Raw genomic sequence first — 25,889 nt, forward strand, 5'->3', positions numbered from 1 at the left:
TGAAAAGTAAGCATTTAAAACTGAGCTCATGATTGATAGTGATGATTGTTGTACAACATTGTGATTGTAATTAATGCCACCGAACTGTACACTTAAAGCGGTTAAAATGGGAAATTTGATGTTATTTACCACAACAAAATGTTCAACAATAACAACAACAAAAACAAGAACAAAGTGTTGAGCTCATGATCTTTCTCCACAACTGGTCATCCTCCTATATCTGCCAGTTTAGTGAATGACATTGATTCCACCCAGTTGCTCTTGGCCAGAGGCCTTGGAATCACCGTTAACATGTTCCTCTTTTTCATTTCCACATCCAATCAACAGCCAAGCCCTAACCATGCTACTAATTATTTCTTCAATCCTCCCACTTCTTTCCAACATAATGACATCTTCCCTAGTCTCTTACTTGAACTACTTCAGTAATCACTGGTCATTCTGCACCCACCTTGGTCCTGACCAATCCATCCTCATGCAGCAGTTATAGCCTTTCACAACAGCCCATCTGGTCATATCCCTCTGCTGCTTTGATGATTTAAATGGTTCCCTACTACTCTTAGAATAAAGTTGGACTTCTGATAGGGCCTACAGTGCATAATCTTTCCCACTTTTAGTTCCTGCCCCATTCTACTTCACTTTCTGTCTCTCCACACTCTAGGCTCTATGGACTTTTTCTGATCCCTAAGCATTCCCAGCTTTGTTCTGCCTGACAACTTTGCCCATTTGATTCATTTTACCTACTCACCAGAATAGCTACTTTCCTTCCCTCACATCCTAACAGTCATGGCCTTGGGGAGCTTTCCCTGCTTTCAGCAACTCCTCCAGTAAGTTCCTCTTATACACCCTCACTGAAGCAGTTTTCACAACCAGAATTGTGTCATTCCATTCTCCTTTATTGCTTGCTTTGTGTTTATGTCCCTTGCCAGGCTGTAAGCTTTGCAGAGATGGTGTCTGCCTCTTCACAAGTGTTTCTTTGGCACTGAGGACAGTTCCTGGCACACTGCATGTACTCCTTAAGTATGTCATTGGGAAAATGGTGGTAGGAGCACAGAACCTTGAACTTGTGGTCATGTGACCTATGACTCCTGGGTCAAACGCCATTGAATTTTAAGCTAAACAGGACCTACATTGTTATTTTGCTCAAGTCCCTCTTTTCAACAGATGAAGAAACTGAGGGCCAGAGAAGATAGGTGGCTGGTCCAAAGTGACAAGGTGGTGAGTGACCGTGCAAGACCTAGAACTTGGGTCTGCTGGTTCTGATGTAGAACTTCTCCCTACTCAAGTGCCCTGCAGTTTGTCTTGTAGGATAAAGTTAGACAGAGATACACTCTTCCCCAACTGGAGATAGCTTTATGGAACAGAGATTTCTTGAGAGATGTGTTGTCTAACTTGTTTTTTAGCTCCTTGTATAATAGATTGATATAAACAATTTCTAAACTTATGATGCAAGACAGAAATAAAAATAATATGCTTTTCTAGAGTGGTGCATGGATTTCTTGCTGGGATATCTTTGACTTGAGAGTAGGAGAAATTCCACATTGGTTTAGGACATATTTTTGGGCATCAGAATATTGAAACATTTTCTTGGGCTACTTAGAAGAGCTCTGCCAGAAACAGAATAAATGCTATCTCATCAGAAAATAAATACCTTGATCACCTCAGGGCTGAAGCCGAGATGAGATGCTCTCCTGATGGTCTTCTCTTCTGTGGAGTGTGCTTCTTCCTTCACATTGGCCAAACCATGTCATTAGAAGGTCCACTAGATGGCAGGTTTCAGCTAAGTTACAATTGTCTTCCTTTCACCAGTGAGAGACACTTCAAGTGAAACTGATGGGATAAAATGCGCATGTGTGTTTATGGTTCTGTCACCCTCTTAGGTTACTCGGTGGTCACAGTTTCAAGCTGTATTTTAAGCAATACGAAATTCAGTTTACAGAAAAACAAAATCTTTGTCCCCAGGCAGAGATAAATTCATTTGTGGCCCTGAGTCCTGCTGCATCTTTCAAGATCACTGGGTATTTTGAGCAGCTTAGTTGGTCTCTCAGAGGCTAATAGTAAGGTGAAGGCTGAAGACTCTGCATTTTCAGGTGCTGAAATTGATTCAGATTTAAACTCTGGACACAGTCCATCCTGGATCATGTAGGTCCCTCCTCTCCTTTGAAAGAGCAACAATTTTTCCTAATAATCATTGTTACCATTTATTGAATGCTCTATGCTTCCTCACTCTTCTACCTTCTCCTCTCTCCACTCTTCTTCCTTAGTTCCATCTTTTCTTCCTCCTTAATTAATTTTGTTCCTTTCTTCAAGTTTTTTTTTTAAGCAGGCTATGGTGGTGGTGGTGTTTTATTATTGTTTTTAGTGGACTATTTTCCAGGCCCTTTGCTAGGGAGATACCGGAGATATGGTAAAAGAGACTGTGCCTCTTTAAAGGTCCCACAGACCTTTAATCTTATGGCAAAACAGACTAGTAAATAAGCAAATTTAATACCGCAGTGAAAAGTGTCTTGCTAGCAGAATTTCAGGGTGAGAGAGGGGACAACTCAAGCTAATATCTGAGGGTAGAGAGCTGGACAGGTAAAGAAGATAAGAAGGTAAGAAAATTCCAGAAAGAAGGAACAGCATGGAGGAACGGCTGAGAGGTAAGAAAACGCTTAGCACCCTGTATTGCATTTTGAGCATTGTGGGGGTTGGGGAGAAGGCGGGGTGGTTCACAGTAGGGTGGGTAGGGGTTAAAATGGAGGGATGGTGCTGGGAGGGAAGCAGAAATCAGACAATGGAGAGCCTCATGGGCTGTGTAGAGGAACTTAGAGTGAAACCTAAAGGCAGGTATGAGTCACTGATTTAAAGCCTTATAAATATGTCTTAATAGAAAATTCACTGGGGGACATAAACTACTACATGAGAGTGATTTCTCCTCAGGCCTTCAGGATAAAGTCCATCATAATCCGACCACAGCATCTCTTCCCAGTCTTGGGTGTGTCCATTCTCTCTCCATGAGCTTCATACCTGCCTTACTCAAACTGGAGCCTAAGGACATGTTCTTGAACCTAAAGCTTCTTTGCAAAAATATTAAAATTTTACTCTCATTTTATTGATAAGAAAATAAGAACTTTAGAATAAGAACATTCTGGATCATCTGCTCAATCTCCTTTACACAAGTGTGGCCAAGAGTGCTGGAGCCAGCATTTGCATTTGTGTTCACAATCTCATCAGATGACCCAGAGACAGTGCTGACATTTAATGCTGTGCTTCTCAAACTGGGTTGAGGGACACTCTTAGGGGTTTACACGTCTTGAGTTTGAGGCTCACTGGCCCACTCTAGAGTTATGCCAGGTGACTGATTGGATGTCACACTCACTGTGCTATTTCTCAGCTCTCTGACCTGCACACATATGCCTGGCATTTAAGCTGAATTTAGACCAGATACTTAGAATTCAGCGGCCTCCAAATGGCCACTTGAACCTTGATAAATTGAAAACCCCTCCTTTCCTGGGCATTTTTGAGATGGGACTATTATTACTGTCATGCATCTAAGGTCTTTGAGGGTATACCTGTCTCTAGACAAATGGACCCACCAAAGGACTGGGTCCCTGAGTCAAATTTTTTTGAAGGCAAGTTCATAGTGTCAGTGGGTCCTGTTGTAACTTCCTCTGGGGCATCTCCGTGCTCCATTTCCATCATCTCTGGAAAAAATTCTTCCCCTCAATTTCATCATATCACACTTCTAGAGTTTAGAGTAGGGGAACTTGGCACAGTGCTAGGCCAGGGAAAAACAATTTAAATAAATTAAATGCTAGATAGGAACAGGGAGACGCTGGAGATTTAAATGAGGTTGTCAGCAACATCAAAGCAGTTAAAATAGGCAAGGCTGAGGTGGGAATCTGGCAGCCCCCACCCTGGGGTGCTTCCTAGAAGCTGAGAGTCACAGGCATTGTCTTTCAGGATGTTTCTGTGGTGTCTGGTCGGATGTTAGCCTTTTTCAGGCAAGAACTGGAAGTTCGGAGGAGTGGGTGGGGCACAGGAGATCTCTTTGAGAGCTGGTTCCTCTGAAACAATAAATAGCTTCTAGGGAGAAGGGAGGTCATCTGGTTTTTCATTTGGTCATGGTTGGCGGTGGCTTACTCCACCCACGGACGATACAAAGGGAGGGTGGGACGAGGTAAAGGGAGCAGGCTCCAGGCCAGTCTACTCATGCCTTCCAGGCACGGGTAAAGGAGGGTTGTCCAGGGACATTTTAAAAGAGAGATGTTGAGAAGTGTTTAAAAACCAAAGAGTTCCACTGTTGGGGAAGAATCTGCAAGCGTGATCCAGTCTTTGGTCAAATGTTTGGGCAACACTCTGGTCTCATACCAAGAGAGATGTCCTTTTCACTCAAGCTCACTTTCCTTCAATGCTTGTTTTGCTTTAGTCTTCAGAGCAGAACAAGTGAGAAAGGTAAGGCTCAGTAAGAATCCTGGCGCTCTCTCTCTGCCTTGGTGCTTACCTGGAGCTGCAGAGTGGGTCCAATTTGCAGTGGCCAATGGAAGCCCGATGCTGCAGCCAAACTTCAAATAGATTTCTACCTCAGGGAAGGGATTAATTAAAATGAAATAACTTATCCAAGTCTGAAAGTAGAGCTCACTTGTCTCAGACTCAACGGCACCTCTGCCAGGCCCTCCAACGTTTCCCTTAGAGATGGATTGGTGGGGGTGGCAGGATGCAAGCTTTCTCTGGGTGGACTAAATGTTCTAACAGTGTTCAGGTTGCAGAAAAACAGGGCTCTGTTCCCTTCAGGACATGGGTAGGGGGAGGGTAATAATAGAATGGTCTCATTGTGTTGCATGTAAAGCACTTGGTACACAGAGTAAGCCATCTCAGTAAAACTAGCTATTTTTATTCACAATAAATACAGTATCCAAAAAAGGCAAAGCCCAAGAAAATAGCTGGGTTTTCGGGAATTTCCTCTAAAAAACATTTTAGGCATATATCTCAATTCCTTATAAACTGTCAAAGTCTATAACACTGTGGAATGCTGACTGATATTCATCGAATGATCTTGCGATGTTATAAGGTCCAGTGTAAGACAAAGCTGTCCTTACCAGCTCCACTCGTTAAGGTAGGGAAATTCGTTGAGACATAGTAGAAAGTTCAGGGGAAAATGTTTTCTTCTAGCTCTTGTCTAAAGCCATGTTTCATTAACCAAAATGTTTTCTTTCTTGGGCACTTGGATAGTCTAGTTTAATTTTCATAATGTGCTGAACAGCATTCACATATAGTACAAAGACTATAATAAAATGAATTAACGCAATAAGCCAGATACATAGGACTATCACAGAACGATTTTAGGTGACAATGTTGTAGTCTCTATTGCAAAATGGGACATTTTTTAATGGTATAAGTTTAAGTGATTGCATGCATTCTACAAGTGAAACCCTGCTCTAAGCAATTTGGATATATAGGAGTAAGGTCTGGAATTTAATATGTAAAAATGAAAATGGGTGGTATGGTAGAATGATACGTTTTTTACCAACAATTTTAATATGAAAAGAAAAAAATCATTTTGAAAATTATGTCAGAGTTGGGGAGAAAGAAAGGAAGAATAGAGGGTAAGATATCAAATGGGAAATTTCATGTCCACTAATGTTTTCGTTTCCTAGCTGCTAAAGCAAATACCATACAATGGGTTGGCTTAACAATAGGAATTTATCAGCTTGTGGTTTTGGAGGTTAAAAGGCTGGCTGGCTGGCGATCTTTGGGGTCCCTTGGTTTTTCTGTCCCATGGCCATGCATGTGGCAGCATCTTCTTTATCTTCTGGGTTCCCTTGACTTCCAGCTTCTGGCTGCTCCCCTGTGGATTCTCCTTCACCAGCCTTCTCTATGAGGCCACCAGAGATGGGATTAAGATCTCTCCTGATTGAGGTGGTCACAACTTAACTTTTTAATTAACAGCCTATCTACAATGGGTTCACACCCATAGGAATGGATTAAGATTAAGAACGTTTCTCTGGGGTACGCAACTCTGAGCCCCCATGACTAGCATCCATGTGCCATTGTGTAGAGCAACATGTTATTAAAAAAAGGCCAAAACCAAACAACTAAGAGGTCTGAGCTTTGCCCCCCATATCTGGGCTCAGCATCCTTAATAGCCATGTCCCACCTGGATAGCCAGTGGAAGGCAGGCAGATGCCGTCACTATGCTCGGGAATCTGGCCAGCATCTTGGCTTCCACATCCTGTCCTGCAGTCCTGACCTGTTGACTGTGTCCTGGGGCCTCTGGATCCAGTGCTGCTGCCTCTCATTGCTTGGTGGCTTGCTGCTCAGACCCTTTGGCTTGCTTTTGGGGCCTGATTCCAGCTTCATCCCTGGACTCTGCCTTTAGGATCATGCCCCAATGCCCTAAATCCTTACTCCCAGCCTCACCAAACCTCTTAGAGTCCACATTAGATCCAGTGTTTCACTTGCCATAGAAAAGAGGCCAGGCCATGCAAGCTCCCCCTTCCCTGCTGCAGTGCTACTCTTCTTATATATTTGATTTAGTAGCTGGGATGAGGCCAGGGGCAGGGAAAGAAGGGTGGAGGGTAGGGAACCCTGTGCACCAACCAAAATTGTTGAGATAATTTGCCCTCATCTGCCATACCGATTTACATCTGTGGCCCTGGGAACAGCATAAGGTAGCATGTCAGCTGGATGGCATCCTGGGGATGAGGCAGAGGGCAGGAACTATTCCTATAAGAGCAGCAGGGGTAGTGGCAGCCAGTGTGTAACAGCTTGAGGCTAATAGGTATTGAGCTGAGAACATACCAGAAAGAGTTGTAATTTGCCTAATTTATATGTAAATTCCACTAAGTCAGAAAGGTGTGTGGGAAAAGAGATCTGAAATGGCCTTGGGCATAGCAGCTCATGGACTAGCGAAATCAATGATGTACCTGCCGTATGCCATGACAGGATGACACAGGACTGCTCACAGCCAAGTGTGAGTGTTGGAGGTTGACAGGAAGGTTAGGGAAGGCAGCTGTCAACTAGGGCTGGAGAGGTGGGAAAAGCTTCAGGATTGATTCATTGATTGATCCATTGCCTAAGTGTTTGAGATCAGACCTTGAAGATAGATTGAGAAATGTAGGAAGGAAAGAAAAGGACATTTACCAAGGGGAAGAACCTAAGATCCCTCCAAGGAACTGTGACATTTGGTCAGTCTGGGGAACCACTGTTTACATTTCACAAGTGATTAAGTTGAGGCTCAAAGAGATTAAGGGTCTGCTTTCTCAAGGTCACACAGCTTTCAGTAAAAGTAAACTCATGTTTAAGCTAATTCTCTACACCCTAGCCTCTACATCAAGAAAGCAGTCTATTTCTTTAGATTTCTGATGTTTGTTCAAAAAGCTTACCATCAAAGTAGCATTAGCATGAGATTGCTATGAAAATGTTGAAAATGTTGGTAAGATGGGAAGATTTGGCAAATCTGTCTTTGCAGTAAATTCATTGTACATGGTGTGAACAAGCCCCCTGCATTCACTGTTGCTTGGCTATAATATGTTCACTGTTGCTGCATGCCTGGTAGAAGCATGCTCCATTGACATCTGCCAGTCACTCCTCTATCAGGGCCCCAAATGTGTGGCTACAAGCATTCAGCTAAGCAATAACTTCATGTTACCCACAGAGAATGTGTATAGTAAGATTACCATTGCCAGAAGTATAATAATGTGACTTTTTTTTTAACATGGGCAGGCACCAGGAATCAAACCCGGGTCCTCTGGCATGGCAGGCAAGCATTCTGGTCTGCTGAGCTACATATTGACCCGCCCAACAATGTGACTTTTTAAGTAGAAGGACATAACATCTCCCTTGGTGAGAGCTTATGCTCTTCCCCTTAGTAAATGTCTTTTCTATTCCTTTCTACATCTCTCAATCTTATCTTCAAGACTCAATCTCAAATAATCAATCAGTGAATCAATCCTGAAGACTTTCCCACCTCTCCAGCCCTTGTTGACAACTGCCTTCCCTGACTTTCCCGTAACAATGTGACTTTTTAATCTGCATAAACCCCTGTACATCCAAATTGGATGGCTGCAAATTTGAAAGACGACTTTGTTGCCAAAATTGCATGAGAACAATAATTTAATTGTTATTTCTATGAGTTTCTCTACATTGAGAGTCCAGATCTGCTAAGTTATATCTTGAGACCATCTGCAGACTTCCCCTAGGTCACTCATTTAGTCGGCATTTGGTTATTTATTTAAAGTAAAAGACACTCTTCTTTTCAATGCCGTGGGAAGTGTGTCAGATCCTCTTTTCTCAGGAGCCTCCTGGGGATTCTGTTCTCATAACTCTAACTGGCTGTGTGACCTTAGATGAGTCACTTGATCTCTGTAAAATGAGGAATCTGGCCAGATGATCTCTAGGGTCCTGACCTTTGGCACTTGTAGTTAATTCACATCCAATGAAATGGGAGCCAAGGAGTAAGGGCCCTTTGGACAAATGCTCAACTCAGTTTTCCATTCACTGAATTCTCTTCTGCTCTTCACCTGTAACTGCTGTCTGCTTACTATCAGCCATGCAGAAGGCTATGGAAGGTACAGTTCCCGCTCAGGAAGAAAACATCTCATTACAGAAATACACTAGGAAATCGAAAAGGTTACATGCTTCAAAGCAGTGCATACGTTTCTCAAGACTTGTGATAAAGGCAGTAAGTGTAAGGTGTGAGAAAGATGCTTTGTTCAGTGTGTATTTGCACAACCACAATAGCACCTGACATTAGTGAGCACTCATTCTGAGTCAGCAATTTTCTAGGACTCTGGACATTTATGAATAAATTTAATTTTCATAACAACCTTTGGAGGTGAGGAATAGTGTTATCTCCATTTGTCAGAAGAGGAAACTGAATGCATCATATTCAGTGAATTGTTCCTAATGGCACAGCCAGAAGTGGTGGAGGCAGGATTTGAACCAAGGAAATCTGATTTCTGAGCACATGCCCTTAATCCCTGTTTTACAAATGCCATCGGACCTAAAAGGGTTTCTTGTGAATAGAACCATAAAGAGTGGTCCAAGTCTGGTGAGATGGGAAGAGAAGAGAGCATGTGAGAGGGAAGGAGATGCCCAGGAGACTTCCAAATGGAAATGAGCTGATGTGTCTGGGGTTGGTGAGGAGCTGGGTTGGATGCAGCGATAACTGCACACAGGAGATGCTGAGAGAGCCTGGGTGACTTGAGCTCCAGACAAAGGTGGTCCGATTCAATTTTCTGTGCCCTGGGCAATGCGGACATTGTAAAGCTGGAGATAAAAAAGAAATGGTTTTTAGGAAAGTATATCCAAGGAACATCTGAAGGGGATGGAACAGACATTTTTCTAGAAAGATCAATCTGTTGGCTCATCAGTTGTTAGAAATAGAGAGGAGACAGAGTCAATGGTGATAGAAAGATTCCGCCTGGGTGACAGGCTCCAGTAAAGAAATAGAAAAGCCAGAGAGGGGCCAGGTGAGAGGGGAGGCTCCTGGGAGGCTGGGGTGGAGCTCCAGGCAGCTAACAGCCTCAGCAAGGCAGGTTTGAGTTATGTCACACTCTTGATTATTTTTTACGTGCCAACTGGCAATATTTTTATTAATCAGAGCAAAATAATATGCAGGATTTTTTTTAGGCCTCAAAGGAACGCCTGTTGATCTTGCCTGTTGGGAATCCACATTGTAAAGAGACAACACCATGTAAAACTTACCTCCAGGTTTTTTAAGTAAAGATGAGTCACTACAATTACACATTTATAGAGCATCTGCTCTGCAGTTTTGTAAGTGGTTTAACTTGTTTTACTTTTATTATAGTTTACCTTTTCTTATTAAAAAACAAACAATATGCACTCATTTAATTTAGAAACTTAGAAACTATAGATAAGCAAAGGAAGAAAAAGATCACTGGAAATCCCAAAAATCTTCCACTTTTATTTTTATATGTAAAAAATAGGATCATAATGATTATTTTATGGTGTATTTGTCTTAATGTATTGTGAACATTATCATTCTAGATTCTGTATGTCCTCATTTTTAATGGCTCTAATATCATATTTAACTGAGTTCTCAGTTTGCATATTTGGCTCTCTCTAGTTCCTCATGCATATTTATTTATTTTTAATCTTTTTTTAATCACAAATCGTGACAGCTTTGATAACATTTTTGCAAGTTTGTTTTCCTAGGATTTATACTCTGTTGTTAATGTCTCCATTCCCAGCATATCATGGAGCAATTATTTTCTGACACATCCTTAAACAGAAACTTAGAATAAACACAGGCCCTGGCTTACAAACACTTAAGACTGGGACAAGCAAATACCCATGAATCTTTCTATACCTTGATGCTTGGCACAGTTTCTGGCATGTGGGAGAAACTAAATGATTAGTTTCTGAAATGAATGCTGAATAAAGAGGATATCTGATTGCATCCTTTCCCCCCTCATTTCTGCTTTATGCCAATGGAGGTAACGCAGGCTCAGTAAAAAAGAGTGGTTTCAAGGTCAGAAGGTCTAGTTTCAGAGAGTTGAGTGGCCTTGGGAAAGTGATCTAAACTGAACTTCTGATTCTTCTCCAGTGGCTCCAAAACTTACTGTGTAAACTTGGGGAAGTTACCTAACCACTCTGGTCTCACTCTGCTCACTTACAATATGGGAATAATAATAGAATTTACCTCATACGACTGTTATGGGAACCAAAAAAGGTATAATGTATAAAGTGCTTAAAACAGTGCATAGCACATGGTAAGCATGACATATGTTTAAGTTATTATTATTAGTTTCGTCCTTGTCATCTCATGGGACTGAGAAAAAGCAATGTGAGCCTTGTGGTACCCTCAGTTACCAAGTAGATGCTCAGTAACTGGTGGTTTTCCTTCAGTTAGTTATCGAATGGTCTATTGTCCATCTCAACAGTAAGTGGGATATAGCAAATACTGCCAAACTAATTGATTCAGATCACCTATGTTTTTGTTTGGAAGTGACTGTACTGAACTGATTTTGCATGCTAATTTTACAGGCATCATCTCTCAGTCAAAATTCCTTCAATTCCTTTCATTTTAATGGAATGGAAATTTATGCACTTTTCATTGGCAAACATTCATTATCTGAGTCTATAAGACTTAGAAACTCTGCCACTTATTAGCTGGGAAACCTTGAAGAAGTTACTGCTCTGGTCTTCAGTTTCTTCCTCAGTAAAGGGGGAAAATGGTGTGGTTCTGAGAACTAAAAAAAAAAATCATCATCATCATGCTCATGGCTAAAATTTGAGTACTTACTCCCTACCAGGTGCTATTCCAAATCTTGAATTTATTTGAAGAGCTTAGCACAAGGTCTGAAACGTCTTAAGTATTAGCGATAATTGTTGTTGTTAGTAAAGGTCTGAAGAGGTAGGTAGAGCCAGACTGTGGAAGGCTGTGAGCTCTAGTTAAGGAGTCCGAAGGTCATAGTGGAACTGAGATTTAAATATGGTCTGTGTAACTCCAAAGCTCATTGTCTTATGGGTTCCAAGACTGCTACCTCTAGTTGTAGCTTGCAGCTCACCTGTGTTCCAGCCAAACATCTCTTCAATCTCCCTGCCCAGAACTTGCCTTTTATATCCTCTTAGGGGATTTCCTTCCCTTAGAATGCTGGTCCCTATTCGTACATGTTCAAACCCTTCCCTTCTCCCAATACCCTCTGAGCCCTGAAGCCTTGCCAGTTGCCTTCCACAACTGTGAGTACTTTGGGTAGAGGAACTTGAGAGCAGGGACCAGGGAGCTCTCTGGACATCATTGCACCCCTCCCACCACCCTCCAGCACCTCCCACTTCATTGGCCCTCATTATATATTTATGCAGCCAAGGAATCATTTTCTCTTAACATTCAGCTCATTCCCTTGGCTTGAAGAGAGGACTTTTGGGGCTGTAGTCTTGGGGGCAGCAGCAGTAGTAGGGACCCCACCCATCCGCACCTGATCATCTGCTTTCTTCACTGCTGAGTGCCCAGGTGAGATGCAAGGTCCCTAACTCCAGGAGCTGCCAGCCCCCTCCTCTGTGCTACTCCTTGAAAAACATCCCCCTCCAAGAAAGAGGAGGCCTGGTTTCATGCAGGAACCTTCAGGCCTCCACTGGTAGAAATTGGAATGTGGGGTTTGTAAAGGCCATGGGAGCCCATTGGGAGAGACGCACACACAGTCTTAACTTTTGAACAAATGCTGTGAAACCTGCACTTCATTGAACTCATTATAGGTTAAGTCTGGGAATGCTTGTTAAGAATAAAAATGACCTGGGGCGGTACAATTCAGAGCTGCTTCCAATTAATGTAAATTCTGCTTATCTTTTTACACCTTTTTCTGGCACGTTGTTATAGCACCTCCCATGCTTTTCACTTCCTCCACTGGTTCCATCCCTGGGGATGTTGTGAAGTGGTTAGAAGAAAAGGGAAAGGTCTTTGGCTGAAGCATCTCCAAACTGACAGTTCAGCAGAGCTCAATGAATCTTTGTCTCCATTTCCTGGCATAGACTTCACCCCCACTCCCCAATTCCCATCCTCCACCCCCGGCCAAGGCCTTAGGTCATTCTCTAACCACTGCCGCCTGGACTATGTGAGACCATTAGTAGAAATGGAAATTTTAAATCCAGGCATTTTATCTGTAATCCTGCTAGATAATTTGTTTCCTGTTTTATGTGGTGTGCATATAAGAGGGGGTGGAAAAGCCCAGAAATGTTTTCCAGTGCATCTCCTTCCTTCCACCCCCAACCCTGCTAAAGATACAGCATGCAGACTTCATGGTGGCGAAAGGATTATTTCCAAGTCCTGCATTTTTATGTGCCCAATTATTTTCCAGGTAGGAATGGCATTATGCTTTCTTTCACTATAGTGTTAGCAAATGCTGGGCTCAGAGAAGGTGCTGAATAAATATTTATTGATTACTTGCTGATTTTGTACCACCTTTCTATGTCCCACATCCTGACCTCTGTAGAGCATGTGCCAGATTTTATGGCCCATATGGAAAGACCCCTGCCTCGATTTTCTCTCCACTTTTCCATTTCTTTTATCTGCTGAAATCCATCTTCACTTTCACAAATGAAATTGCTCTTTCAGTGTTTGCCTGAGACTTTCATTTGGCCAAACGAATTTTTTTTCATGACTCTACTTAAAGGTATACTGTTGAGCATTCATTTCTTGAATGTCTCTCCTGCCAATTCAATTTCCTGATGCTTCTCCTTCCTTCTGCCTACTTCATTTTTATCCTTCTGATCCCCTAGTTTTGACTGTACATTTTGTCCTCAAGCTTCTTTATTCTTCCACTCTTTTTTTTGTTGTTGTTGACTCATTCCTTTGGCCTCTATGTACGCCCTTATGCAGATGACTCAACGCCTCAAGGTACAAATCTAATGCTGTTTTCTCTCTACTGTGCCAGTTCTGTATTTCCAACTGTCTATAGGACATCTCCACTTAAATGACCCATGTTCTAGCACAAATTCAAAATCTCCAATAGTGAGTCCACTATGTTTGTCTACCCCAATCTCTTTTCTCTTCCAAAGTATTCCATTTCAATCAGTCACAACCCCATTCTTTCCAACACAGAGAAATTTAGATTGAATGGTTATAAGTGATTTATCTCCTTTTTCCATTCCTGATGCCCAATCTGTCATAAATGTTTTCTCCCAAAAAAAATATTTGTTGGATTTGCCTCTGTTCCACCGCTCCCACCCAGTGCAGACTCTAGCACTTTGCTCTCATCTCTGCAACCGCCGCTTAGCTTTTCTCTGCCTCCTGCCTCTCCTGCTCTCCTTCTCTTTGGACATGCCTTGGGGCTCTGATTTCTCATCTCCCAAACCAAGTGAAACATGGCAACTGTCTTGCTGATCTCAACAGTGGGCCCCATGAGGCCCAACCTGCTGCCTCTGTCTTGTTCTGATATTACTGGATTAAATCCAAAAAGCATTACTGAGTGGATACTGTGCCAAGCTCTGGGGGCCTGGCAGCGATCAAAGCAAAACAGCCTTCTGTTGCCCATAACCTCCTGAGCAAGCCATGCTCACCAACTCTCAGCCCCTCTTCCATCCCCTCCTGTAAAACTCCGAGTTATCTCACCTCCTCCATAAAACTGGCCTGAACCATTCCAGCCCACAGCAATTAACCCCTTTGCAGAATTCCAGTTGTTCTTGTGAGGACCTTTTTGTGTTGGTCTTAACTCCTTAACTGGATTGTAGTATCTTTAAGGTCTGCCCGTTTTTATTTGCTTGGCTGTCTCTAAGCAGGGCATGCATTATTTGTGATTGTGGCAGTATTCACAATCACTGCTACTGATCTGCAATTATACGGCATTAAGATACCATTGGGATATACTACGAACCAGGTATTGCATGAAGTACTTTGTTTGCATTTTCTGATTTAATGAGCGGATATTTAGTTCACACTTAGGTTTACACTTGTTCAATCCCCAGCTGCGAGACTCAGGGAAGCCCCTTCTGCAGTCTGCAAAACAGGGAAGTGGATGTCTGCTTTTCAATGGCGGTTCTGGTCCCACCTCTGTGGTTTGATTCAATATCATGTCACTTGGTTTCACTGGAATCCTTACTATGTACTCTGCACAGACGTGTTGCACAGGGAATATAAAAGACATATGACACTGTCTCTGCCCTAAAAGTTGTTACCACCTAGTGTAGTAACAGGAAGCCAGGAATATTTGGGGGGGGGGGATGGGGGTAGAGAAAATGAGGCAGCCAATTACGTCCCAAGTGGAGCGATTCCTGGGAGCAGATTCTAATGAGAAGCTTCCTGATGGAGGAGAGGTTTCCGCTCCGTGTAAAGGAGGCAGTTGGCAGAGTGGGCGTCCAGAGCGCCTCTTGGCAGAGCTGGTGAGCAGGGGTCCAGACCTGGCCTGTGATTAGAACCAAAGAACCGGACAGCTTGATGTTGTGCTAAATTTAAAGTACTGGACAATACTGATACTGCTTCAAGATAAGGGAGGAAAGTACTAGGATCAGATGTTTGCATATTTGAGAGGCAGCAGATTAAAACCATTTATCTTGGCATCCTTTAAATGCCCAGACTCAGAAGCCACAGAGGGGCATCCGTCCCAAGAATGGAATCCTAACACAATATAGTACAATTAATTACCATTACAATTGCTAATGCTTAATGTTTGGTAATAATGAATGTTTACGTCTCTCCATATTTCAAAAAGGAACTGAGGGTGGGAAAAAAGAAAAAGGAACTGAAGGGGGTTTGCAATTATATTCATTTTGCAGTGAGATAAAAATACAAGAGATGCAAAAGTAGAAGTAACAGGAAGGCCAGAGGAAAAGTTTGCATGCCCGGGGGCTCTGAGGTGGGCTCAGAGGGGAGTACTAAGGGATTAGCAGTCAAATGCACTTTTCCCCCTAAAAGGAAGTATGTAGTTTTAATAAGATGATGTAGCACCTCTAAGATTTTGAGCTTATTTTCGGAGCCTTAGCCTTATCGTTGAGAGACATTTTGAGATACTAGATCCTGCTGTGTACTTTCATTCATGCAGACTGCCGTTTAAATGAACTCATTAGAAACAAAGGTTGAAAGGAAAACACCAGCCCGAGGCTTTTTTGGTTGAGCTTCTGTGGCGTGGCTAATGCACCAGTGCATTTGCTTGAGGAAACCTCAGTTCTAAGGTCAAAGAGAATTTCCTCCTTTTAGAAAGCACAATTGTCATTTATTATTTCCTTCTAAGAAAGGCTTTTTACTCTGCCTCCTCCCACATACCCTTCCCTCCCCACCCCCACCGCAAACACATTCTTTTATAGGTTCGTGCAATCTCCGAGATGGCAGCGCAAGTGTGCCCAGACCCTGGGGTATTTATGCCTGAGAACAATGGAGCAGGGCGTGATGGTTGCAGGGTTCCCGGCCGGGATCTGACGTGGCTTTGTGTTCCTGTCTCTCCTTCCTGCCAGTGTGAAGCAGCAGGAGCGCTATGGCCAGCTGATTCTGGTCAACGCCACGGCGGCCGACACAGGCGAGTTCAGCTGCTGGCTGCAGCTCTGCGACGGCTACGTCTGCAGGAAGGATGAGACCAAAACAGGCTCCACCTACATCTTTTTCACAGGTAAAATGTTCGGTGCGTTAGTGGAACTCTTCAAACTTCTGGACTTGGCCCAGAACCGAAGTTTCCCTTTGTGGTCAGAACATCAAAGAAAGCACTGTGAGTGGCCTGCACTGGGCTAAGCGCTTCACATCAATTATTTCATGTAAGTCTCACAGCCACCCTTCGGGGCAAGTGCTTATGTCATTTCCATTTCTTCAGATGGGAAGTTTGAGGTTTAGAGGATTAAAGACGTCCTTTAAGATCACACAAGTAAGTGGCAGAAACTGGGTTTGAACCCTGAACTGTCTGATTCTAGAGTCTATACAAGCACCATCCAATATGGTAGCCACCAACCAGAGGTGGCTTAAATAAGATTAAAATTACATACAAATTCAAATATAGTTCCTTAGTCGTACTGGCCAGTTTTAAGTGCTCAGTGGCTATAAGTGACCAGTGGCATCATATTATTCAGTGCAGAGAGCCAACATTTGCAAAATGTTTTATTGGTCTGTGCCACTGTAGACTTTGGGTCTCTATGTTCTCAGCACCTATGATGATCTCCTTTGCGGAGCCGCCATATCTGCAGGATGCCTGGCTAAAAGGCCTCCTGGCATTTATTTGTTCTTGTGTATCCTATGGGCTGAAGTTTTTTTTTTTTTTTAAACTTTTTTTATTAATTAAAAAAAATTAACAAACAAAACATTTAGATATCATTCCATTCTACATATACAATCAATAATTCTTAATATCATCACATAGTTGCATATTCATCATTTCTTAGTACATTTGCATCGATTTAGAAGAAGAAATAAAAAGACAACAGAAAAAGAAATAAAATGATAATAGAGAAAAAAAAGACTACACATACCATACCCCTTACCCCTCACTTTCATTTACCACTAGCATTTCAAACTGAATTTATTTTAACATTTGTTCCCCCTATTATTTATTTTTATTCCATATGTTCTACTCTTCTGTTGATATAGTAGCTAAAAGGAGCATCAGACATAGGGTTTTCACATTCACAGAGTCTCATTGTGAAAGCTATATCATTGTTCAATCATCCTCAAGAAACATGGCTACTGAAACACAGCACTACATTTTCAGGCAATTCCCTCCAGCCTCTCCACTACCTCTTGAACAACAAGGTGATATCTACTTAATGCATAAGAATAACCTCCAGGATAAACCTCTCGACTCTGTTTGGAATCTCTCAGCCATTAACACTTTGTCTCATTTTACTCTTCCCCCTTTTGGTCGAAAAGTTTCTCTCAATCCCTTGACGTTAACTCTCAGCTCATTCTAGGGTTTTTCTCAGTCCCTTGATTGGGCTGAAGTTTTGGGGGCAGACTTCCCAAGCACCAGGTGCCTAAAAATGTGCGGGTTGGAGTGGAAAACTCTTACCCTGCCCTGCAGCGCCAGGTGTATTTGCAAAGTGGAACTTCCACTCTGAGAAACAGGTGTTGGAGCGTTCCCTCAGTCCCCTTTCTTGCAGAGCTCTCTAAGCTCTGAAGTTTTGGGGAATGAGGTTCGCCAGCAGGGCTGAGAGGTCAGGGACAGATTTCATGAGTGTTGCAGATGCCACGCCCTTGTGCTCGTTCAGATGAAGCCAGAATCCTTTCCTAGGGTCTGGGTGGGGACTTTCATGAGCTTTGTCCATGTGCCTGAATCCATTTGCCTTGCAGACCTAAAATGACCTAAGGCCATGACCCAAATGATCTCATGCCCTGGTCAGTAATTAATGCTCTAGCAAAATCTCATGTATTTTCCTTTCCCGTCCAAAGAGATAACATAGGCAATCCCTCTGATCTTCATTTTAGAACGTGCTACGAAGAGTTGCCTCGGTGCACTTTGTATTATGCCATACTAAGAAGTGACAAATGGAAAAGGTAACCAGTTAGGTCTAAAAAAGAATCTGTCATCCTGCACAAGGACTGATAACATCTCAAATTGTAGAATAAAGATTCTTTGCTAAGATTAGCACTGTCATATATTCCCAAAGTAATGACTAAGATTTTTTTATATGACTACAATTAGAAAGTTTATTTGCTTACTCCTTATAGAACATAAGCAATTATATAGCATAGGCAATTAAAATCAACTCAAATATAAAGACTAAGACAAAAGTCAAAAGAAACTCAGTTAACGTAATGCAAACTTTAGAACTATACGCTTTAGAAGTTATTTTCAAGTGTTTTGATGCTGAAGACATTTCAAAATTCTAGAAAGCCAATTCCCACATTCTCTAGACTAACATTCTTGACAACTGTAGATGTCAAATATTATTACAACTTCATTCATAGTTTTCTAAAGAGGACTATACACACAAGGCAAATTCAATTAGATACAATCTGTAAGGGTATATAAATTATTCCTCACAGAATGATTTCTTGGAAAAGATGTTTAGCTATCTGCTCAATCAGTCCTGACAGTGGAAATTAAGTGTTTGCATCAGTTACCATGGTAGGGTTTTTTTTAACCTTTAAATGTGTTATTTTTAAAATATATATTTCAACATTTTTATTGTGAAATATATACAAAAATCCATAAATTTCAAAGTACATTTTAATAATTAGTCATTGAACAGATTTCACATTTGCTATGGGTTATATATAGCTCTACATATTTCAAGTTTTTACTTTTAGCTTTTCCAAGTCACTGGAGACTATACAGAAATATCAATATAATGATTCAGCAGTCATACTCATTTGTTAAATCCTAACTTCTCTATTATAACTCTTCCTTCTCTTTGATCCTTCTCCCAACTGTTAGGGCTATTTGGGTTATGCCCATTCTAACTTCTTTCATGTTGTAAAGGGGTGTCAATAATCAGGGATGGGGGATGGAACTCTTGGGAAAACTGGCCCCTCTGGGTTTCAGGACTTACCTGGCCTAGAAATCATCTGCAGGTTTTAGGTTTCTGAAAAGTAAACTTAGTGCGTCCAACTTTTGTAGGATCTCAGATAGAGCCCTGGGTGTTCTTTAGGGTTAACAGGAGTGATGTTGGTTGGGTTTTGCAAACCTTGGCAATTAGGAATATCTAGCTGAAGCTTGCGTAAGGGCATCCTCCAGAGTAGCCTCTTGACTCTATTTGAATTCTCTTAGCCACTTGTACCTTGGTTTGTTACATTTCTTTTTCCCCTTTTGATCAGGAAGGCCTTGTGGATCCCACAGTGCCAGGCCCATCCCTGGGAGAATGGCCAAGATTTTAAATGCAAGGTTCTGCTGGAACAGACTATCCTATTAGGATTATGGGCTCCACTTGAGATTTAGATGCAGGTCCTCCTTTTTTTCTTAATTTACTGAGGTCCTTTTGTGAACCAAAGGAAGGCTAATAAATATTCATTGCAATATTTAAGAAATCTGGGTCAAAAAGAGAAGTGACCTAGTGCATTGTGTCATTTTCTTTATTTCTTAACACAGTTGAGTCCAGTTGGGTTTTCAGAAGAGGGTTTAGCAGTTTGTCTTTTCAAGCAGAACCAAATTGGGCTGTTAGAGAAACTCTGGTTCCTGTTGCTGGCTCTGCATTCCTTCAGAACACATGCTCCCAGCTACTCACAGAGAGAAACATCTGTCATTCATTATGTTTGTTTGATTGATTCCTAGACTTTCATTGAAAATATTGTGAAATTGCTTTTTAAGTGACTACTGTCAATTTGTGCAGTTTTTGATTAAACAACTGCCACATATTATATTTCTTCTTTCATTTTTCTCCAGGAGATTCTCAGTGGGGCTTTCTCTAACTTTATTGACGTATAAAGGAAAATATACAAATCATAAGTTTACAGATCAATAAATTATCATAAAGTGTACATACACATGTACCCACCACCCTGATCAAGGAAGAAAACATTATCAGTGTAAGGGTTTTTTGCATAGCAAAAGACTTGGACTCCTGTTTACATATGTACTAAAACTACATCTATTAGTAAATACGGAATTTGTTATAATTGGGATTTTTGTTTATAACCTAATAAAACTTTAATTTTTAAAAATCTAAATTTCCAGGCATTTATGTGTTTACCATTACACCAGTAGATATAAACACTTTTGCATGGGGGCATATGTAATCTGTAATATTTTCAATGTACTTTAGCACACTTCTTTTGTAGCCAAAATCTACTCATTGAAAATGCATAGCTTAAATTTGTCAACCCAACTGATTGTGATCACTTATTTCAAAGCAGGTACTACAGTATAAGAAGTAAGACCACTTTTTGTGTGCGTTCTGCAATTCAGAAGGTTCACTTATTCCAGCTGGCTTTGTTGGTTCAGATTAAGATTTTATTTTACAAAACCTTAAAAAAAAAAAAAAGTTGCCTCTAAATCTCATCTGAGATTTGAAAGCATAAAATCCTTAAATGGTATTGTTGGAGGGGCCCACGGAGATCTTCTACTCCAGGTAATTCTCTTTACAAATGGGGATGTTGACTGACAGAGAGGTTAAATGACACGTCCTACATGTCCTTTGTAGGAGCTCATGGGTATTAGACACATCACTGACAAAGGTGGCTCTCGCCTAAGCCTGAAAGTCGATTTATCATGAAGCAGCACAACGGCTGATAAAAAGCCTTGCCAAAGATGGAGAGTCACTGATCTCTGATCTCTGATCTTAATCTTACTCGGAGCCAGGAAGACAGACCTCAATGCCACGGAACTTGGCACTCCTACCAAAGAACTTGGCCCAGGATGACCTTTGACGTTGTATCCAGAAATTCTGTCCCTGACCTAAAATATCATACATTTGTGGCACAGAGAAGAGTAACGACGTAGGAAGCCAGAATAATTGTTTCAGCAACATTGTAGGGAATCCATGGAAAACAATTTGGCAAGTGTTGGCATGTGATTAGGTTCAAAGATTTCTCATACCAATTCCTAAAATATTCACACATAGAATGATCCCTCTGTCACCAAAAAAGAAAAAAAATTGAACAATGTGCCATGCAAAAAAAAAAAACAAATCCCAGAGTTTCTTGGTAATTCGATTCCCTTCCTACTAACCTTGGCAGTGCCTGTGCCAGGAATTAGAGCCTGTGGACGGTGACCGAAGGGAGGCGTGGAGACCAGAGCCTCTCCTGTGCTCGGCTCTCAGAGAAGCTCAGCTGTGCTGGGAAATTCCTCCCAATGCACCTACTGATCTCAGAGCACTATAGACATGGGGCTGAAGGTTTCCAACCACAAGCATTGAATTTGTTTAGGGATTTGAGAAATGCTCTTAGCATTAAGAAACCAGTCTCCTTCCTTGCCTCCTTAGTGTGGTAAACTCCATGGGCCCAGCCTTGAACTAACACCTTTTTCACTTCTTTTGAGGAGATAGAAAGTAAAAATCCTTTTTTCCAAAAAATAAAAAGCATTAGGAAAAAAAAATCGTTTCTACCGATAAGGACTCAGGATTCTGAATATTTTGCCGGTTTCCTCTCTCTCTTTGTGCCCTGATAGAAGTTTCTTTAAGGCACCCTTATCTTGTTTCTCCAGAAAGAAAATAAACCTGTGTCTTCGCTTTGCAGAGAAAGGAGAACTCTTTGTCCCCTCTCCCAGTTACTTTGATGTTGTCTACTTGAACCCGGACAGACAGGCTGTGGTTCCTTGCCGAGTGACTGTCTTGTCAGCCAAGGTCACACTCCACAGGGAGTTCCCGGCCAAGGAAATCCCAGCCAATGGAACGGACATTGTCTATGATGTGAAGCGAGGCTTCGTATATCTGCAACCTCACTCTGACCACCAGGGGGTGGTCTACTGCAAGGCTGAGGCCGGGGGCAAATCTCAGATCTCCGTCAAGTACCAACTGCTCTACGTAGAGGGTAAGGCTGCTCCCCCCAACCCCAGGCTTTAGTCGCTTACAGGTGACTGATACCAGGAACTGTTCCCAAATTACAGGTGGAAATAAGGAGGCACAGAATGCTCTCCTTAAGTTCTCCTTGATGGTGTCACCATTTCTATAGTGTTCTATCCTTTTGCCCACGATCCTCACATAACACCCCTCTCCTCCTTTCTCTCCCAGATCCTTCCACTTTACTGCCTCGGTAAAGCAGAGCCCCTACATTCCCAACCTCTTCAGAAGAGTGTTTCTTTGTCCAGCGGGAACCATCCTTTCCCCATCTCAAGGTTAGGGATAGGGGTCAGTGGTGTGTCCAATCCCACTTCCCGACCTTTTGCTTTGATAGAAGGCGGGTTGGTCCATGGTTAGGCCAGATTTCTCATCCCCTCTCATCCCAGTGCCCTTCATTCATTGAAGATTTGGGCACCCGGCTCCCTGCCCTCTGCTTGGAGCACATCAGCCAGGTTCACTGACTGTCACGCCCACTCCATCTCCCACACCACCCCCTCCAGAGCTACAACTTCTCCCACACAAGAATCCCTGATTCAGCACCCCCACCCCCAATTCCATCCAGTCTCGTATCTTCCCAGGTGGCCTGTCGAGGGACCCCTGCATCTGCTTACTTCTGCCACCCACTGTTGCCTCCTACCCTCCCCACCGCCAACCGGCCGAGACTCCTCATACTCTCCTGAGCTCCTGGCCCCTCTGCTTTCCTTCCATCTTTCCAGGAAAGCACTATCCTAGGTGAACAAAATTATACCCTTTTTCCATGGCTGCATCCAGATTGCTGAGGGCTGCTGGAAAAAGCTCATAGCTCGGTAGACGGTGCCGCTCTGAATTCCTGGTCTCCAGCCCCCACCGCCTGGCAGTCCCACTGCATTTTTTCCACTCTCTTTTCACTTTCCACAGTGAGTGTTACAAACCTCCTTACGTGCTCTCATATCGCCACCAACTTCCTCATTCCCTTTCAAATCGGCCTCATTCCTTCTTTCTTGGCAGAATTGAAATGTGCTCTCATCTCTCCATTAAAAATATAACTATTTTTTAAAAAATAGTAGCCATTTTAAAGTGAGGTGCTTCAGCTCAGTGGGCTCATATATGAATTTCTCCCCCTAACAAGTTCCAGCAATTCTACTGTGTTGAATCCCGGTCCTAACGGCCGTGAGATCCATTGATGTCTTCTTGGTCCAATCCACCTGCAGCAGTCACTTTGAGTTAGTAAGACAGCCTCATTCTGGTTTCTGAGCACATTCATTTAAAAACTCGAGTCCCATATGCTATCCCAAGGCTGCTCCTGCTCTCCCAGCCAGCGTGCAGAATGCACTAGGGACAGCTGGATGGAGCAGCTAAGTCGGCCTTCATACATAATGGGGTGCTTGGCTGGGGACAGAGGGGAGTCTGGGACCCAGAGGGGGCTGCGCCCAGGAGAGTGGTCTGTGCATGGGGTGGGGTCCGTTCTACTGCGGTGGTGCTCCTTAGGCAGCCCCGAGGAGAGATGAGTGTCCCCAGATGCCAGCTGCTCTCCGAATTTGGGCTCCTTTAATGCCTCTCGTTCTCAGCCATGAGACCGAGTCACCAGGCCATGGCTGGTAAAACACTCTGTTTTACCAAATAGCTCCCATCCCCCTCCTTTGACCCTCCTTGGCCCTCTGCTGAGACCGTCTCTTTTCTCCCATCACAACCACACTCCCTGAGAGGGCCCTCTGCATTCCCTGTCCCCACAGCCTGTCGTCCCAGCCGCTCCTCAGCCCACTGCCTTTTGGCTTTCTCCCTCCCCTCCAACCAAACAGCCATAGCTAAGGTCATCAGGGATCCCATGTCATTAAAGCCAGCAGGTGAATTTTTGTCTCATTCTACTAGATTACCCCCTCCTGCATGAAACTTCCTCTTCCCTTGCTTCCACGTTCTCCTGCTTCCCGCAAATTTCTCATTCTTCTTTGTTAGCACTTGGTCTTCTATTGGCTTTTAAGTGTTGCAGTGACCCAAGGGCCCTGATTTCACACTTTTTTTCAATCTACTACATTTATTTATTTATTTATTTATTTTAAAAAAATTTAACAACAAACGAACAAAAACATTCTTAACATATGATCAATCCGTTCTACATATATAATCAGTACTTCACAGTATCATCACATAGCTGCAGATTCATCATCACGATCATTTCTTAGAACATTTCCATCAATTCAGAAAAAGAAATAAAAAGAAAACAGAAAAGAAATTTATACATACCATACCCCTTACCCCTCCCTTTCATTGATCACTAGCATTTCAAACTAAATTTATTTTAACATTTGTTCCCCCTATTATTTATTTTGATTCCATGTGTTCTACTCGTCTGTTGACAAGGTAGATAAAAGGAGCATCAGACGCAAGGTTTTCACAATCACACAGTCTCATTGTGAAAGCTGTATCATTATACAATCATCTTCAAGAAACATGGCTACTGGAACACAGCTCTACATTTTCAGGCAGTTCCCTCCAGCCTCTCCATTACATCAGTTCACACTCTTCTGTTCTCTCCCTGGGCAGTCCTAACCATACCCACTAATACTCTTAAACATATGCTGGCCCAGATCTGACCCTCCCTTCCTGCCCCAATCGTGCTGATTTTTCTTACTAAATCACTCTTAAATCCCACTGCTCCTTTCCACCCTCAGTACAACAACACAAGAAGGAGTTCAATCTATCATCATCTCTTCCTGGACTCATGTAAGCATCTTTCTAAGTGGTTTTCCCTGCAACCACCTTTTCTCTCTCCAATTCATCTCCCGCACTGGAGCTGATCGCGTTTTAATTCCAATGAAAACAACTCAGTACTTCCAGTTTCCCCAGAGCCAAAGCCCACGCTGTCCGTGTAGCCTCAAAGGCCCTGTGTGACCCACTTCGGCCCTCCTCCCCAGCTTGGACTCACTCCACCTGCCCCCCACTGCCCCTGTCACCTTGCCTTCCTCTACCCCGGAGACCCCCAGCTCCCAGGGGTGCGCTCTGACACTGCAGTTCTGGCGTGCCGGCACCTCCCTCCGTATTGGTTAAGCTCATCCTTCAGATTGCAATTCAGAGTGGCCTCCTCAAGGAAGCCTTTTCTTTCGCTCAGACTATTCTAAGCGTCCAGCACACTCTGTGCTTCTCGGGCTCAGAGACCAGGTTTGTCTTGTTCGCTGCTGTAGTCCCAGCTCCTTGCACAGGGTCTTGCCCAAAGCTGCTGTGAAAACAACTCATCGAATGAAAAGACCATAATGAGGAAATGTGTTGCTGTAGTGCTGGGACACAAAGCTCCTGCCAACATACACATCTGTGCTCTCCCTGCAAACACCTTTCTAATGAGAATATTCAGGCTTCTCTTGTTCTCCCTCAGGAAGGACAGCCATACACCCTTACCTGATCAGCTCCACCCCCTCGGGTGTCCTCCACTGTGTCACATGCTCTTTCTCAGCTCCTTCTTCCCCTCAACCTTTGATTCCCTTCACATGGTGCCCTGGCAGACCTTTTAGCTTCTTCCCACAATTAAGTGGGTGGTGGCTGGAGCTAGGGGAGATCTGGACCCCATCCAGACCTTCAAAGTAAGAGATAGAGGAGGCTTCAAGAAAATCTAAAACCGGCGGGAGAGAAGAGACCTGGCGTGGGTTGGGAAGCTGTAAGGAAGGCACAAATGTCTATATAGCGGTTCAACAGAGAAGGTCTCTGTAGGTTTATCTCGAGGGCTGTGCTCATGGATTTCGTTTACTTTCCCTGTCTCCTGCTTGCTTCCAGTTCCCAGCGGCCCTCCATCAACGACCATCTCGGCATCCTCCAACAAAGTGAAAGGTGGAGATGACATCAGTGTCCTCTGCACTGTCCTGGGGGAGCCTCACGTTGAGGTAGAATTCAGGTGGATCTATCCAGGGCAGAAGGTAAGTGCAGGACCCCGGTCTCTCCCTCGGCTCTCCCAACCTCAGTCTTCATTCCCACCTTCTGGGGCTGTTAGAAGCTGTTCGAACCTTCTTCCAGCCTCCTTCTGAGTTTTCTCCCCAGTACAAGCTGGGACCTGTGGTGAGGAACCACCAACAGATGCC

General features: G+C 43.1%; 1 protein-coding gene across 1 annotated transcript in view; it reads left to right on the forward strand.

Moving 5' to 3' along the window:
- The window catches only part of PDGFRL (platelet derived growth factor receptor like), a 57,836-nt gene that overhangs the window by 29,135 nt on the left and 2,812 nt on the right, over positions 1-25,889 (forward strand). The window contains exons 3-5 of the mRNA XM_077144369.1: positions 15,886-16,037; positions 21,524-21,817; positions 25,588-25,727. Of these exons, the coding sequence (XP_077000484.1) occupies positions 15,886-16,037; positions 21,524-21,817; positions 25,588-25,727 (586 nt within the window). The remainder of the gene's footprint in view (positions 1-15,885; positions 16,038-21,523; positions 21,818-25,587; positions 25,728-25,889) is intronic.

The sequence above is a fragment of the Tamandua tetradactyla genome, chromosome 26, assembly GCF_023851605.1.
Source record: "Tamandua tetradactyla isolate mTamTet1 chromosome 26, mTamTet1.pri, whole genome shotgun sequence".
NCBI classification, from domain to species: Eukaryota; Metazoa; Chordata; class Mammalia; order Pilosa; family Myrmecophagidae; genus Tamandua; species Tamandua tetradactyla.